Source organism: Budorcas taxicolor, chromosome 17 (genome assembly GCF_023091745.1).
Source record: "Budorcas taxicolor isolate Tak-1 chromosome 17, Takin1.1, whole genome shotgun sequence".
Classification (NCBI taxonomy): Eukaryota; Metazoa; Chordata; class Mammalia; order Artiodactyla; family Bovidae; genus Budorcas; species Budorcas taxicolor.
In genome coordinates this window covers 71,203,495-71,217,813 of record NC_068926.1, presented here as the reverse complement: position 1 = coordinate 71,217,813, position 14,319 = coordinate 71,203,495, and the positions used below count along the sequence as shown (strand labels likewise).

The 14,319-nt window shown below is 64.9% G+C and overlaps 1 protein-coding gene across 1 annotated transcript; it reads right to left on the bottom strand.

Annotated features, from left to right (window-relative positions):
* Positions 1 to 3,994: 3,994 nt before the first annotated feature.
* MMP11 (matrix metallopeptidase 11) lies at positions 3,995 to 12,359 on the bottom strand. The gene is made up of 8 exons (XM_052655025.1): positions 12,240 to 12,359; positions 7,492 to 7,721; positions 6,477 to 6,620; positions 6,251 to 6,384; positions 5,900 to 6,141; positions 5,603 to 5,819; positions 4,678 to 4,935; positions 3,995 to 4,128 (listed from the first exon to the last, which is right to left on the bottom strand). Exons 1-8 carry the CDS (start codon positions 12,357 to 12,359, stop codon positions 3,995 to 3,997), a joined length of 1,479 nt encoding a protein of 492 aa, XP_052510985.1.
* Between the last annotated feature and the right edge of the window lie 1,960 nt (positions 12,360 to 14,319).

The window sequence follows — 14,319 nt, the reverse complement described above, 5'->3', positions numbered from 1 at the left end:
CGCTCACGGGCAGAAATAGCAGCCGCCGCCCTGACTCGAGCGGCGCCCTTCCCCGTCTCACAGCCGGGGCTGGCATGCTGCCCTGGTGAGGAGGAACGAGGCGAGGCCCGGAAGGCCGGGAGGAAGCCGGAGGCTCCCTTGCCTCAGTTTCCCCGCCCGGAGGACGGTGTGCGGCTGAGCACATGGGCGGCCCAGGGACCAGTATCCCAGCTCCGGACCAGCCCCCCAGCCCCCGTTCCTGTGGCTCTGGGGATGGGGCGAGCATGGGCTGAGACTGCCGGGCTTGCAGGATGCCTAGGCCCAGCCGGTGTTTGTTTTGCCCGCTGCATCCGCTGAGAGCTGGGGAGGAGCGAACGTCCCCGTCCCCTCCTTAACTCTGTGCCCTGTGCCTCCCGACAGCCCTGCCCTGGGGCGCTGACAGCCGAGCGGGCCGACACACAGGAAGGCACCCGTGTATCCGGTGGAACACGGCAGTAGGTCAGAAACGGCCCACTGCTGATGGCTGCCCATGTCAACACCTGATACCTGGCAGCTATGAGAGGCGCCGCTATGAGCATCCACGTAGGGGTGTGTGTGTGTGTGTAGGGGTCTGTGCGTGTGTGTAGGGGTGTGTGTGTGTGTAGGGGTGTGTGTATGTGTAGGGGTGTGCGTGTGTAGGGGTGTGTGTGTGTGTAGGGGTGTGTGCGTGTGTGTAGGGGTGTGTGTGTGTGTAGGGGTGTGTGTGTGTAGGGGTGTGTGCGTGTGTGTAGGGGTGTGTGCGTGTGTGTAGGGGTGTGTGTGTGTGTAGGGGTGTGCGTGTGTGTAGGGAGGGGTGTGTGTAGGGGGTGTGTGTGTGGGGGTGTGTGTGTGTAGGGGTGTGTGTAGGGGTGTGTGCGTGTGTGTAGGGGTGTGTGTGTGTAGGGGTGTGTGTGTGTAGGGGTGTGTGTGTAGGTGTGTGTGTAGCGGTGTGTGTGTGTAGGGGGTGTGTGTGTAGGGAGGGGTGTGTGTGTGTAGGTGTGTGTGTAGGGGTGTGCGTGTGTAGGGGTGTGTGTGTGTAGGGGTGCGTGTGGGGGTGTGTGTGTGTGTGTAGGGAGGGGTGTGTGTAGGGGGTGTGTGTGTGGGTGTGTGTGTGTAGGGGTGTGTGTAGGGGTGTGTGTATGTGTAGGGGTGTGCGTGTGTAGGGGGGTGTGTGTGTGTGTGTAGGGGTGTGTGCGTGTGTGTAGGGGTGTGTGTGTGTGTAGGGGTGTGTGTGTGTAGGTGTGTGTGTATGTGTAGGGGTGTGTGTGTGTAGGGGGTGTGTGTGTGTAGGGAGGGGTGTGTGTGTAGGTGTGTGTGTAGGGGTGTGCGTGTGTAGGGGTGTGTGTGTAGGGGTGTGTGTGTGGGGGGGTGTGTGTGTGTAGGGAGGGGTGTGTGTAGGGGGTGTGTGTGTGGGTGTGTGTGTGTAGGGGTGTGTGTAGGGGTCTGTGCGTGTGTGTAGGGGTGTGTGTGTGTAGGGGTGTGTGTGTAGGGGTGTGTGTATGTGTAGGGGTGTGCGTGTGTAGGGGTGTGTGTGTGTGTAGGGGTGTGTGCGTGTGTGTAGGGGTGTGTGTGTGTGTAGGGGTGTGTGTGTGTAGGGGTGTGTGCGTGTGTGTAGGGGTGTGTGCGTGTGTGTAGGGGTGTGTGTGTGTAGGGGTGTGTGTGTGTAGGGGTGTGTGTGTAGGGGTGTGTGTGTAGGGGTGTGGGTGTGTGTGTGTAGGGAGGGGTGTGTGTGTAGGTGTGTGTGTAGGGGTGTGTGTGTAGGGGTGTGTGTATGTGTAGGGGTGTGCGTGTGTAGGGGTGTGTGTGTGTGTGTAGGGGTGTGTGTGTGTGTACGGGTGTGTGCGTGTGTGTAGGGGTGTGTGTGTGTAGGGGTGTGCGTGTGTAGGGGTGTGTGTGTGTGTAGGGGTGTGTGTGTGTAGGGGTGTGTGTGTGTGTGTAGGGGTGTGTGTGTGTGTAGGGGTGTGTGTGTGTGTAGGGGTGTGTGTGTGTAGGGGTGTGTGTGTGTGTGTAGGGGGGTGTGTGTGTGTGTAGGGGTGTGCGTGTGTGTAGGGGTGTGCGTGTGTGTAGGGGTGTGCGTGTGTGTAGGGGTGTGTGTGTGTAGGGGTGTGCGTGTGTAGGGGCGTGTGTGTGTGTAGGGGTGTGTGCGTGTGTGTAGGGGTGTGTGTGCGTGTGTGTAGGGGTGTGCGTGTGTAGGGGGGGTGTGTGTGTGTGTGTAGGGGTGTGTGTGTGTAGGGGTGTGTGTGTGTGTAGGGGTGTGTGTGTGTGTAGGGGTGTGTGTGTGTGTGTAGGGGTGTGTGTGTGTGTAGGGGTGTGTGTGTGTGTGTAGGGGTGTGTGTGTGTAGGGGTGTGTGCGTGTGTAGGGGTGTGTGTGTGTGTGTGTAGGGGTGCTTGCGTGTGTGTAGGGGTGTGTGTGTGTAGGGGTGTGCGCGTGTAGGGGTGTGTGTGTGTGTGTAGGGGTGTGTGTGTAGGGGTGTGTGTGTGTGTAGGGGTGTGTGTATGTGTAGGGGTGTGTGTGTGTAGGGGTGTGTGCGTGTGTGTAGGGGTGTGTGTGTGTAGGGGTGTGCGTGTGTAGGGGTGTGTGTGTGTGTGTAGGGGTGTGTGCGTGTGTTTAGGGGTGTGTGCGTGTGTGTAGGGGTGTGTGTGTGTGTGTGTGACTTGCTCTGTCATGTCTCTTTGCACCCTATGGGCTGTAGCCATGGGATTCCCCAAGCAAGAATACTGGAGCGGATTGTCATTCCCTTCTCCAGGGGATCTTCCCCACCCAGAGACTGAACCTAGGTCTCCTGCATTGCCTGGTGGCTCAGACGGTAAAGAGTCTGCCTGCTATGCGGGAGACCTGGGTTGGGAAGATCCCCTGGAGAAGGAAATGGCAACCTTCTCTAGTACTCTTGCCTGAAAAACCCCATGGACAGAGGAGCCTGGTAGGCTACAGTCTATGAGGTCGCAAAGAGTCGGGCACAACTGAGCGGCTTCACTCACTCCTGCATCGCAGGCGGATCCTGGGCTCTCTGAGGGTGGCAGGCAAGTAGGCCCCAGAGAGTGAGGAGTCAGCCACGGTATCCTTGAGTTCGGTTCTGTGTCCTGACAGTGGCAGGATCGGAAAACGTGAGCAGCGCTTGGTGGACGATGGTCTGAGAGGCCGCTGGGGAAATGGGGAGCAGACTGTGAAGCCACTGTAGGCCTTCAGGCAGGACGAGATGGAGCGGGGGGGGCCCTAAACGCGACACCCGGCCCCGAGGACCAGAGGACTGTGCGGGTCCCCAGCCAAGCCTCCCAACTCTTGGTCCAGCTCCACCCCTATCCTGGCCTTGCACGCACAGAGACACCCCAGGCAGGCAAGTAGAAAATGACCGTGTTTAATGACAGTCGGTTTTAAAAAAAGAAAAACAAAACAGCTTTATACACACTACACACATTTACATGGCTTTGGAAGATCTGACCCGTGATAGGACTGAGGTATGCTGGGGCCCCCAGGGCACAGGGTCTCTGGCAGGAAGCACCCCCACCAGCTGACCGGGCCTTTCGGCCAGGATCCTGGGGAACAGGTCTCCAGAACCACCGAACTGGAAGGCAGCACCTACCCAGAGCCAACCCCTGTGGGAGGCAGGAGGCGCAGGATCCTGACACCCAGGTGCCAGCCCCCTGTGGGACCCCACAGCGAGGACAGTGAGCCCAGCTCCCCCAGCCCTGCTGAGGCCCAACCCTGAGGGGTGTGGACGGAGACCATGGGCAGCTGGGTTCCATGTGACCTGCACAGGCTGCGTGGAGCCGGCCCAAGACCACCCTCAGCCTCCCTGCCAGAGGCCCCCTGCCCAGTCTCAGACAGTCGCTGGCAGTGGCCACGACCTGCGTGGCCCTCCCTGCAGTCCTGGTGGCAGCACCCTGCCCTGCCCCCTCAGCAGCCGCGGCTCCGTGCCCTCCCTGGCACCTACAGCCACAGACACAGCCACGGTCTCCAGTGTGGAGGTGTCAGGGCCTGAGGACAGCCAGGCGATGATCAGCGGAAAGTGTTGGCAGCCTCAGTACAGCCGAAGAAGTCGGGGCCCACGAGGCGGGGGAAGCCCTCCAGGGCTTTCACCTTCACGGGGTCAAACTTCCAGTAGAGGCGGCCACGCAGGAAATAGGCGAAGCCTGAGAAGACAGGAGGGTCAGGGCCTGGTAAGTGGACACAGGGGAGGGCGCAGGCCTTGGCCACTGCTGGGCTCCTTGAAACTCAAGGACCTCAGGTGGCCCTTAAGAAAGTGAAGTCGCTCTATCGTGTCTTACTCTTCGTGACCCCATGGACTGTAGCCTGCCAGGCTGCTCCGCCCATGGAATTTTTCAGGCAACAGTACTGGACGGCATTGCCATTTCCTTCTCCAGGGGGTCTTCCCGACCCAGGGATCGAACCCAGGTCTCCTGCATTGCAGGCAGACGCTTTACCATCTGAGCCACCAGGGAAGCCCCAGGGTCTTCCTACCCTTGGGCGAGCCCTCCCACCTGCCCTCAGCTGGTCTGAGCTACCACCCAGCCTGACAGAAGCTGGAGCCTCTGACTGATTTCGCTAGCCACACCCGAGGGGCCCAGGCACCGGCCCCAGTCTCCATGCCACAAAGATGGAGCACAGGGGGTTAGCACGGTCCTTGGCAGGAGGAGGGGTGGAGAGGGAAGGGGTGGGGCAGAGGCCCGCCCCCTGCACACCTTCAGCATCCTGGAAGGCCGCGTCGATCTCCGAGGGCACCCCTCGCCAGTCGGTGGCCCGGCGCGGCACGGGGCTGTCCACACGGCGGGTGCTGGGCTGGAAGCGCCAGTAGTCCCCGCTTCGGAAGAAGTAGATCTTGGTCTTCTCGGAGCCCCACACCAGGGCGGCATGGATCGGGGACCCCTGGAGCCCCAGCTCAGAGAGGGGCGCAGGGCCCAGGACCGGCTTCTCGCCGTCGTACACCCAGTACTGAGCTCCTGTTGGAGAAACAGGGGGTTGGGGGGCGTGTGCTGCAACAGGGCTGCCCAGCGGCCACATTCCGCCACCGACACCACCTCAGACCTTCCCAGCCTCAGTTTCCTTGTCCATAAAACACAAAAGGCCAGTAATAACGCCTGCTTGGCAACCCCACTCCCAAGAAGGACACTGGGCAATGCCAGCGGCACTGGGAGGTACACGTGGGAAAGGCCGTTCTGAGCAGCAAAGAGGCCACCTGGGCACCCACTCCCTGCACTTGGCTGCCCACCCTGGTGCCAGCCCTCAGGCAGCAGGCCCCGCCCCCTGGCATGCTCCAGGCTCTCGTCTCTGGCACACTGAGCTCACATCCCTCCCGACCTTCTCCAAGCTGTGCCCTCATGTGGGTCACTTCACCACCTCTGAGCCCAGAGCCTTGTGTCCAGGGGCAAGCGCCACACGTGCTTCGTGGGGTGCAATACCTTCCATCCTACTCCAGCCTTGAGAACCACCTCCTCCAGGAAGCCTCCCAGCTGTGCTCAGAGGAGTGAACCACACTCCTTCTGGGCCCCAGAACTCCGGGGCCCCCTCCGTCTGTCCATCTGCTCATCACGTCTCTCTGTCCCTTCCCTTGGCCATGATGTTCCTGGCTCCCAGCAGTCTCCCAAGTGTGACCTGGCCCCCACTCACCTTGGAAGAACCAGATGTGGCCCTGGGCGTCCTCGAAGGCTGCGTCCACAGGGCTGGGCAGCCCCTGCCAGTGCCGAGAGGCCAGTGCAGGGTAGCCAGGCTGCAGCCGGCCCCCACGCAGCCGCCACACAAAGCCTGCCTTGAAGAAGAAGAGCTCGCCGCGGATGGTGGCGGCCGCGTCAAAGGAGACCTGGCAGGCATCCGGTGGGGCGTCCGGCTGGGGTGAGAGGGAAGGGTCAGGAGGAGCCCATGTTGGAGCCGCAGAGGCAGCCGTGGGCGGGGGGAGCAGGGCCTCACCTCCAGCGGCGCGATCTCGTTGGTGTCCGCCCCGGTGCCGGGGCCCAGGTCCGGGGGCCTGGACGTGGGAGCTAGCCGAGGCCGGCCGTACAGCTGCTGGATGCCCCTGCGGTCATCTGGGCTGAGGCTCAGTGGGTAGCGGAAGGTGTAGAAGGGGGACATCAGGGCCTTCGCAGCTGTCGTGTGCTGCAGCCCCAGCACGTGGCCAAACTCGTGGGCCGCCACCTGCAGGAGGTCTGTGCCTGGAAGAGGGAGGCAACCCGGCAGCGCGTGAGCTCCTGCAGCGGGACGCCAGGCCCGGCTCTGGGGCCTCGGCGGGGCCCCTCCGGAAAGCGGGGCCCGAGCCCCTACCCTGGTTGTCCCCGATGGTCCAGGTCTCATCATAGTCGAAGTGGACATCCCCTTCTCGGTGGGTCTTGGGGAAGAAGGCGTGGGCCAGGATGCCCCCAGGTCCATCGAAGGGCAGGTTGTCCCCGTGCCAGTACCTGTGGGAGGGTGGGTAGGGGCAGAGTCAGCGGCTGCCGGCAGATGGGTTTTCTTCCCAGGGTGGGGGGGTGTCCCCAGGCCCCCAGCTCACCTGGTGAAGTCGATCACGATGTCGGCGTGGCCCTCGTGCACCTCAGTGAAGGTGAGTGGCGTGACGTCACTCCACACTTGGAGGGCCTCCGCCACCGTCTGCCGCACCTGTTCCCGCAGCAGCTGCCACGGGAACCGGAGGATCCTGGGGAGGACCGAGGTGGTGGGGGGGGGCCTAGGTCTGGCTCACAGGGCTGGTTGTCAGGGCCAGGAGTTGCCCCGGATGTGCAGTGGGGGGGCAGGCGTGCAGGATGCGGGCCCGGTGTGCTCCGAGGGTGTGCACCGCTCCCTCCACCACATGGGCACAGCTTTGTGTGGTCTGTGTGCCCTTAGGTGCCCACGAGGGTCTGCACTGGGCGGAAAGGACCCAGGAGCCCCAAGGCCCCCTCCTAGACTTGACTGTGCCACTGACCGTGGGGAGACCTTAGACCCTGAGACCTGCCCCTCCTGTGTCCGCAGGCTCCCCACCCAGGACACTTCGGGGCCCCCAGGAGTCCCAGCTGCAATGACATGGGACACCACACCCGTCCTCGCCGCCCCCTGCTGCCCGCTGCAGGATGTCTAAGTCTCAGCGCCAGGGGCCGAGGCCACCTGAGCCGCCACCTGAGCCACCACCTGGCCTGCCCCAGCGGGCCCCTCCCTGCACGGATCCCGAGTGCGGCGCTAGAGCTGAACCTGGCGTGGGAAGCACCGCGCTCTGCCAGAGGAGGGGCCGCGTCTGCCTCCCTCACCGAGAGTCCCAGGGCCTGGCCCGCAGCACAAAGCCCGCAGAGGTCGCGTGGGTGACTGCCGGCCATGCCCCACGGGTGTGTGGGGCAGCCAGGCGGGTGCGGAGACCACGCTCCCAGGCGAGGGCGTGGGAGTGCATCTAAGCGTGGGTTTGGGGCGTTGAGCAGCAGCACGGGAGTCGGGGGACACTCCAGCCTGTCGGCCATAGGGATCTGCCCCACCCTAGTCCCAGAGTGTCTCAGACAGCAGGTGGAGGTCAAAGCCCAGCTCGTGGCCACTGGCCCTACCTGTAGGTGAGGTCCGTCTTCTCCCAGCGCCCGCCCGACAGCACGAACCTCTTCTGTCGGTTGCGGGCACTTGGCCCGTCGGGCGGGTCGGGCACGCCGCAGCGGGGAGGTCTGGGGTGGCCAGCGAGCGGGAGGGCCTCCTGGGTGGCCAGGGCGGGGGCGTCGCTGTCAGGAGGGGCGTTGGGCCAGGGCTGTGGCCCTCTGCTCATGGGGTGGCGGCGGGGGGCGTCCTGACCAGGAGAAAGGCCCCGGGTCAGTGGTGTGGACGTCAGCACAGCCTCACTCCAGCGGAGGCCGTCAGGGAGCATGGTGCTCTGGCACAGGCTGACTGGTGTCCAGATGCTGATCCCGAGGCCTCCTGCCCCCTCCTGGAGGGCCCCAGGCGCCCAGGGTCACTTACTCTCACCGTTTGGGCCAGGGAGGGGTGGGTGGGGTTGCAGCCCGCCTGCCTTCCTCACGCACAGCCTTGAAGGGACCCCCCCCCCCTCCAGCAGATGCCTCTCCCCCTGCGTTTCTTCCTGGGCGCCCCCAGCCCCCAGGTCTGTCTTCTCCAGCTCCGTGAGCTGGCTCCTGCCCACGATGCCCACCTGCCACCAGCATGGAGGGGCTGCCGCCCTCCCTCACCTGCATCTGCTCACCTGACAAGTAGGGGTGATCCCTCCCTCTAGCGTGGATCTGGGGGTGAACCAACCAGGCCGCTTTCAGCACAGGGCCGGCACCACTCAGGGCACCAGGAACTGGGGTCCGATCGCTGGGACGCACTTGTTTTTTAAGTAATGATCTTTAAAGCTTTTATTATTTAGTTATTTATGTGTTCGGCTGCGGCTGGGTTTTCTCCAGTTGCTGCCAGCGGAGGCGCGGCCTCTGTGTGGTCTCTGTGTCCTCTCTGCATGGGTGGGGGTGGCTGGCAGTTCCCAGATGCCCAGCCCCCACCCTGCCAGGGCCCCTGGACCACGCTCGCCCGGTGGAGGGGTGATTCTGACCTGGCGCACCCACCCTCCCCGCGTCCCAGCCAGAAGGTCGCGTTTCCCCCGCTTGGGAAAGGCAGAAGCTCAGAGAGGCAGGGAGAGCCCGCGGGATCAGCCCACAAGGACACGCCGGAGCCAAGCGGGGGCGCTGGCACCCCGGGCCGCAGGTGAGGGTCACAGCAGAGCTGGGGGAGAGGCCCGGAGCCTCAGTGCCCGTCTGGCCCAGCCTGTCTTCTCAGCGCCGCTGTGGCCTTCCCGAGCCATATTTGGGGCAGGAGCTGGGCCGCCCGGGCCCCACCCTCGGCCTCAGCCTCTGGCAACTCTCCCAGGGCCTGGGCACCCCAGAGCTCCCCCCCACCCCCCGCCGACTCCAGAGTCACCAGGAACAGCAGGAGGCTCTCTGCGCTCCCAGCACACCCCCAACCCCGACTCTGCTCTGTCCTTCAGGCTGGGGTCCCCCTTCCCCAGGGGAGGGACTGGCCCCACCAGAGCAAACGGAGAGGAGGAAGGGGGAATGATCAAGTACCCGCTGTCTTCTAGACACCTTGGGGGCAGGGTTCACCGGGCCCCCGCCCCCCGCCCCCGGTGTTAGGCGGGAGGACACACGTCCACGTCTCACACTGGGGACGTGGGCCCCGGGCCTGCCCCTGCTTCTCCCCACACCGCTCCCTGACCTCCAGGAGGAACAGAAACCCTTTCCTCAACCCGGGTGGGGGCCCGAGGACCCTCCCCAGAAAGGCCAGGGCTGCACTGTTCCCCCGGAGCCCCAGAGAGCCCAGGGCCCAGCCTGCCATCAAGTGAAAATCTCCCCTCTCCTCTGCCCCCCCGGGAGGCCTGAGCAGCAAGCCACAGTGGGGGGAGGGTGACAGACACGCCCAGCGTGCCTTCCTCTCCTGCCCCCACGAGGTGCTAGGTCCAGGCCCAGACCCCCTGCATCCTGGCACGCTCAGTGCAGCCGCGAGATCCCCAGCCTGAGATTCAGAAGGCCCAGTTCCACGCCACGGAGACCCTGGGCAAGTCACAGCCTTCTCTCAACCTCCACTTTCCCATCTGTCCAATGGGAACGGGGCCGCGGCGAAGGGGTAACCAACCTCTCTGTAACGCCCTTTGGGGCAGCAGGCACGGAGTCCCCTCCTTGGGCTGGCTTCTCCCACTCTGGGACGAATTCCTGCCGTCCCCCACCTGGCAGTCAGCCCCCACCTCCCCCCCAGGCCCCCAGACCTGACATCTGAATGTGGGAGCGGCAGCTGGAAGGAAGCTCTTAGGGCCAGAGAGGAAGAAGGGCTCGCGCAGGGCCCACCTGCAAGCCGGGGCCTCTGCTTCCCTGCCTACGTCTTGGTTACCACTCCTAGAGGCTCTAGGGTCAGGGCCCCAGGCAGCGAGGTCCTTTCCTGGAGCCCACCGTCCACAGGCTCTTGGCCTCAGTTTCTCCACTGCTGGCCCCTGCTCTGCCGCCCTCCTGCATTCTGTCTCCCCACATCCTTTCCGGCCTGGGGCTGGGGGCCCTCTCTAGCTGCAAGGTCTGATCCCTCACCTGGGTGTGCCAGTCCCCCCCACCCCGCTCGGGGCTGCTGGGAGGCAGTGAGGTGGGGTGAGCACACACCATGCCTGCCTCATCCACAGCCCGGGGGATTGGGGAGCAGGCGTCGCCCCACCTCCCAGGGGAAGAGACAGGGCCCAGAGAGGTCCAGGTCTTGGCCCAGGGTCACACAGCGAGGGAGCTCAGAGCTGGACCTAGACCCGGGGATCAGGCCTCCCCACCCATGGCCCCCCCAACCCCCAGCTGTGGCTTGTCTCCAAAACCCACATTCCTGAGACAGCTGCTCGTCCTGCTTGCAGGACTGCCTGCTCGTCGGCCAGCGTCTCCCTGGGCCTGCCCTGGGCGGGGGTGCCCAGTCCGCTCACCCCACCTCTCCCCGACAGGCACCACGCCACAGCCTCACACATCCTCGAGGAATCACTTGGGGAATTCAGTCTCCCAGCTGAGCCAGAGGCTCCGGTCAGCCTCGGGGTCAACCTGCAACTGGGAAAATGGGAGGCAGCCAGCGGCCGGTAGCAGAGGGGGGCCCTGGACTGGGAAGTGCTGGGCATGGCTGGGCCGGGCATGCCCTCTCCGGCCTGCTTGCCACTGGCCCAGGTTCCCACAGCCACCCCCTCTGCGGTGGGCAGGAGGCGACCCTGAGGGGAGGACACTGGTCAGGCTGGAAGGCAGGGAGCATCCACACACCATCCCGGGCCTCTCTGAGCCTCAGAGAGGTCAAGTGACCTGCCCGAGTCACACCACCCGCTCCTGGGCAGGCAGGTCCATCTCCCCCACCCCCTCACCCCGCTGGCTCCAGAAGGGAAGGGGGGTTCCCCCCCCTCTGCGGGCGGGTGGCGGGGCTTTCATCAACCCTGAAAGCTGTGAGCTTGGATGGATAAATATTTACAGAGCCTTCCCGGCCCTGCCAACAGCCATCCAGGGATAAGCACGTCCGAGGCGACCCCGAGTGCCCCCTGCATATCTGTGGCGTGACAGCCCTGCTCAGACCCCACCTGACCCCGCACAAGCGGCACAGTGGCAGCTCCAGGTGATGGACCGTGTCCGTGTGCCCAGCTCTCCTGGCCTCCCTGCAGACGCTGTTCAGCCCAGCAGTGGGCACTGTCGCCTCCCACCCGCCCACCTGGACAAGGCTGGGGGTGAGGGCTACCGAGGCGCTGGAGGGCTCACATAGGGCCACGTGGTTCAAAAGCCCAGGTCCCTCCGGTTCCTAAACCCGCGGATTCAGCAGCTCCCCAGGGTGACCCCTAGACTCTGCCCCTAGGCCTAGGGGGCCGGGCGGGGCTGGGGAGGAGACAGGGGCCCCAGACCGAGGTACGGAGGTACCCGCCACCCCTTTCATCCCCAGCGCTGCCAGGGGCTGGCTGGCCAGACCTCCCTTGTCACCGGAGCTGTCCCCAGAGAGTCTGCCTGCGCCCCTGCCCCCACCCCCGCTAACGACCCCATCCCTGCCCCCGACCCCTGCCCGGAGAGGCTGGAGGCTCAGCGGCACGACCGCGTGGGCCGGGCACCCGGGGAGCTATGTGCCTGCAGTAGCCCAGGCTGTGAGTGGTCTCCCGAAGCCCCAGCAGTGGGGGAGGGCGCAGCCTTCAGGACACACGAGGGCTGGTACACACAGGGGCGTCCCCCCCTACTACCCCCGCTGTGGCACACCGGAGCTCTCACGCTTAGGCTGCCTCCTGGCTCCACAGGCTCCCGATCCCGGCACTCACAGGTCCCAGGCGGTGGCATCTGTCTCCTCCAGGCTCAGACCCCGCATGCCCTCCCCACAGCGGTTCCTTCAGCCCTCCCGCCTGGAGGTGTGCTCACCGAGGCCACACACCTGGCGGCTGACGCCAGCTGGAGACCCACGGGTCTTTGTCCCTGCAGTGAGTCGGGAGCCCTGTGGCTCCTCCCGCTGTCCCTCCCCTGCAACACACACACACACCCGGGATCGTGGCCGGGCGGGCGCGGAGGGGGCAGGTCCGGGAGCTGGGGGGGTGGCGGCGCGCGTCTAACGCCCGACCGAGTCCAGCTCACCAGCCAGCCCGAGCGGTCCCGGCGCCGGCTACACTTGCATACCTCCAGGGACGGGAAGCTCACTATCCACCACGCCCCCGGGGCACCCAGACAGCGTTTCGGGGTAACGGGCCGCGCCGGGCCACTCCCGGGCGCCCCCGTGGGTCCCGCTCTGCCAGCCGGCGCCCCTCGGCGTGGAGGGCGGGGCGGGGCGGGGGCGCCGCCGGGCGGCGGGCACTCACCGGCGGCCGTGGGGCCCGGGCCAGCAGCAGCGGCGGCGGCGGGAGCAGCAGCAGCAGCAGCAGCAGCGGCAGCGGGAGGGCGCGCGGGGCCGCGCCGCGGAGCCGGGCGGCCCGAGCCATCCGCCCCGGGGCTGCAGGGCCTGCTGGGCCGCCGCCCGCCGCCGCCCCTTATAGCCTCCGCCCCGCCCCCGCCCCGGCCCCGCCCCCCGCTTTTGTTCTGCACTCGCCCCGCGCCCGCGGCCAGGGAAGGGGGGTGGCCCGGCCCGCAGATCCGGCCCTTCCCGGGGCGGGCCGGGCCGGGCTGCGGTCTCGGAGGCCCGGAGGGACGGGGGGACGGGAGGGTGACCCTGGCCAGGGGTGTGCCGCTGCTCCGGGCCTCAGTGTCCCCAAAGCGATGGGCCGTCTGAGAGGAGTCAGGTTTCCCTACTCGCCCCCGCCTCCTGACAGGCCAACTTGGGAAGGCGCATCCCGAGCAGGGACATGCAGCTGTGTCCCGGGGGACACGGAGCCACGGGGAGGCGGCTGGCCAGGACGTCAGCTTGACAGAATCCGCCAATTCACAGAGGAGGAAACTGAGGCCCCGAGAGGGAGGGGCCAGATGAGGCTTTTTCCAAACCATCGGGCAGGATGAGGGGTCAGGAGGCCTTCTTGGCAGGTCAGGTGTTGGGAGGAGGCGGTCAGAAGGCAGTGTCTGTGCGGGGCGCTGGGGACCCCACGCCGCCCCTTGGTCTGGGACGAACAGGTTCCTCAGAGGCCCTCAGGGCCAGCCTCCTGAGGCGAGGACGCGTCTCCGAGAATCACAGGGAGGGGTGGTGAGCACACTGCGAAATGGTCATGCAATCCTTGTGATGACCCGGGGCGCAGGCAATCTGCTTCATCTCCGGGGAGCCGAAGCACGGGCAGTGGCCCCCGTCCCGGCGGGCTGGCTCCTGAGCCGCCGCAGGGTGAGGCTGCGCCTAAAAAGGGAGGAGACGGGCAGAGGGGAGGGCCACCGGCTGACTCAACCCCCCCTCCCCCTCCGGTTCCCGGGGCCGCCGGGGCCTCTCCAGGGCGGCTCCACAGAGACCCCTAGAGGGCGAGAAGAGGGAAGACAGCCGTGATTTTTCACTCCTTAGGCCGTTTGCCATCTTTTTCTTCCTTTTTAAAATTTTTTGGCCGGGCTGCAAGGCATGTCGGCTCTTAGTTCCCTAACCCGGGATCGAACCCATGCCCCCTGCATTGGAAGCATGGACTCTTAATCGCCGGACCACCAGGGAAGCCTGCCGTCTGTTTCTTCAGAGTGATTCACTTTTTAAAAAATGAAAATGCCTACTTCAGCCTCATCCTAGCAATATTGGTCAAGAAATCATGGATTTAATGAACTGATGATACATTTTTTTTCTTTCTGATACACATGAAAATGCATAAAGTAAAAATGGACCCGCAATCCACCAGTCATGAGAGTTTTAAGTAACAACCTCCCACGTTACAGGTCACAGTGGAAAGCCACAGTTATAGCAAGCTGGGGACACGACTGAGCGACTTCCCTTTCACTTTTCACTTTCATGCATTGGAGAAGGAAATGGCAACCCACTCCAGTGTTCTTGCCTGGAGAATCCCAGGGACGGAGGAGCCTAGTGGGTTGCCGTCTATGGGGTTACACAGAGTCGGACACAACTGAAGTGACTTAGCAGTAGCAGCAGGGCTGGTCCCAGAGGGCTTCCTGGAGGAGGGGGGACCTGATCAGCCCAGGAGGGGCTGGTGTGGCAAACAGGAGCAGGTCAGCAGGGGCTGCAGGAGCAAAGGGGTGGAGGCTGGCCCAGGCCTGGCATGTCTGCCAGAAGAGAGTGGCCACCTGTACACGCTCCCCTCTCCCGGAGGCAAACAGTCACCCCATTGCAGGCAGGAGAAAGCTGAAGCCCAGGCCCAGATGGGGATCAGGGGAGGGCCCTGCTTCCCAGGCTGGTTGAGAGGACTGTGGGGTCGGGACGCAGTCGTGACATCAACCAGCTTGCCAGGCACTGCCGGTGCCCCTGTTCCCTCCTCGCCTGCCGAACCTCCTCACAGAGGGGCCCCCTCTGCCCACCTGAGCCCCCCGCCC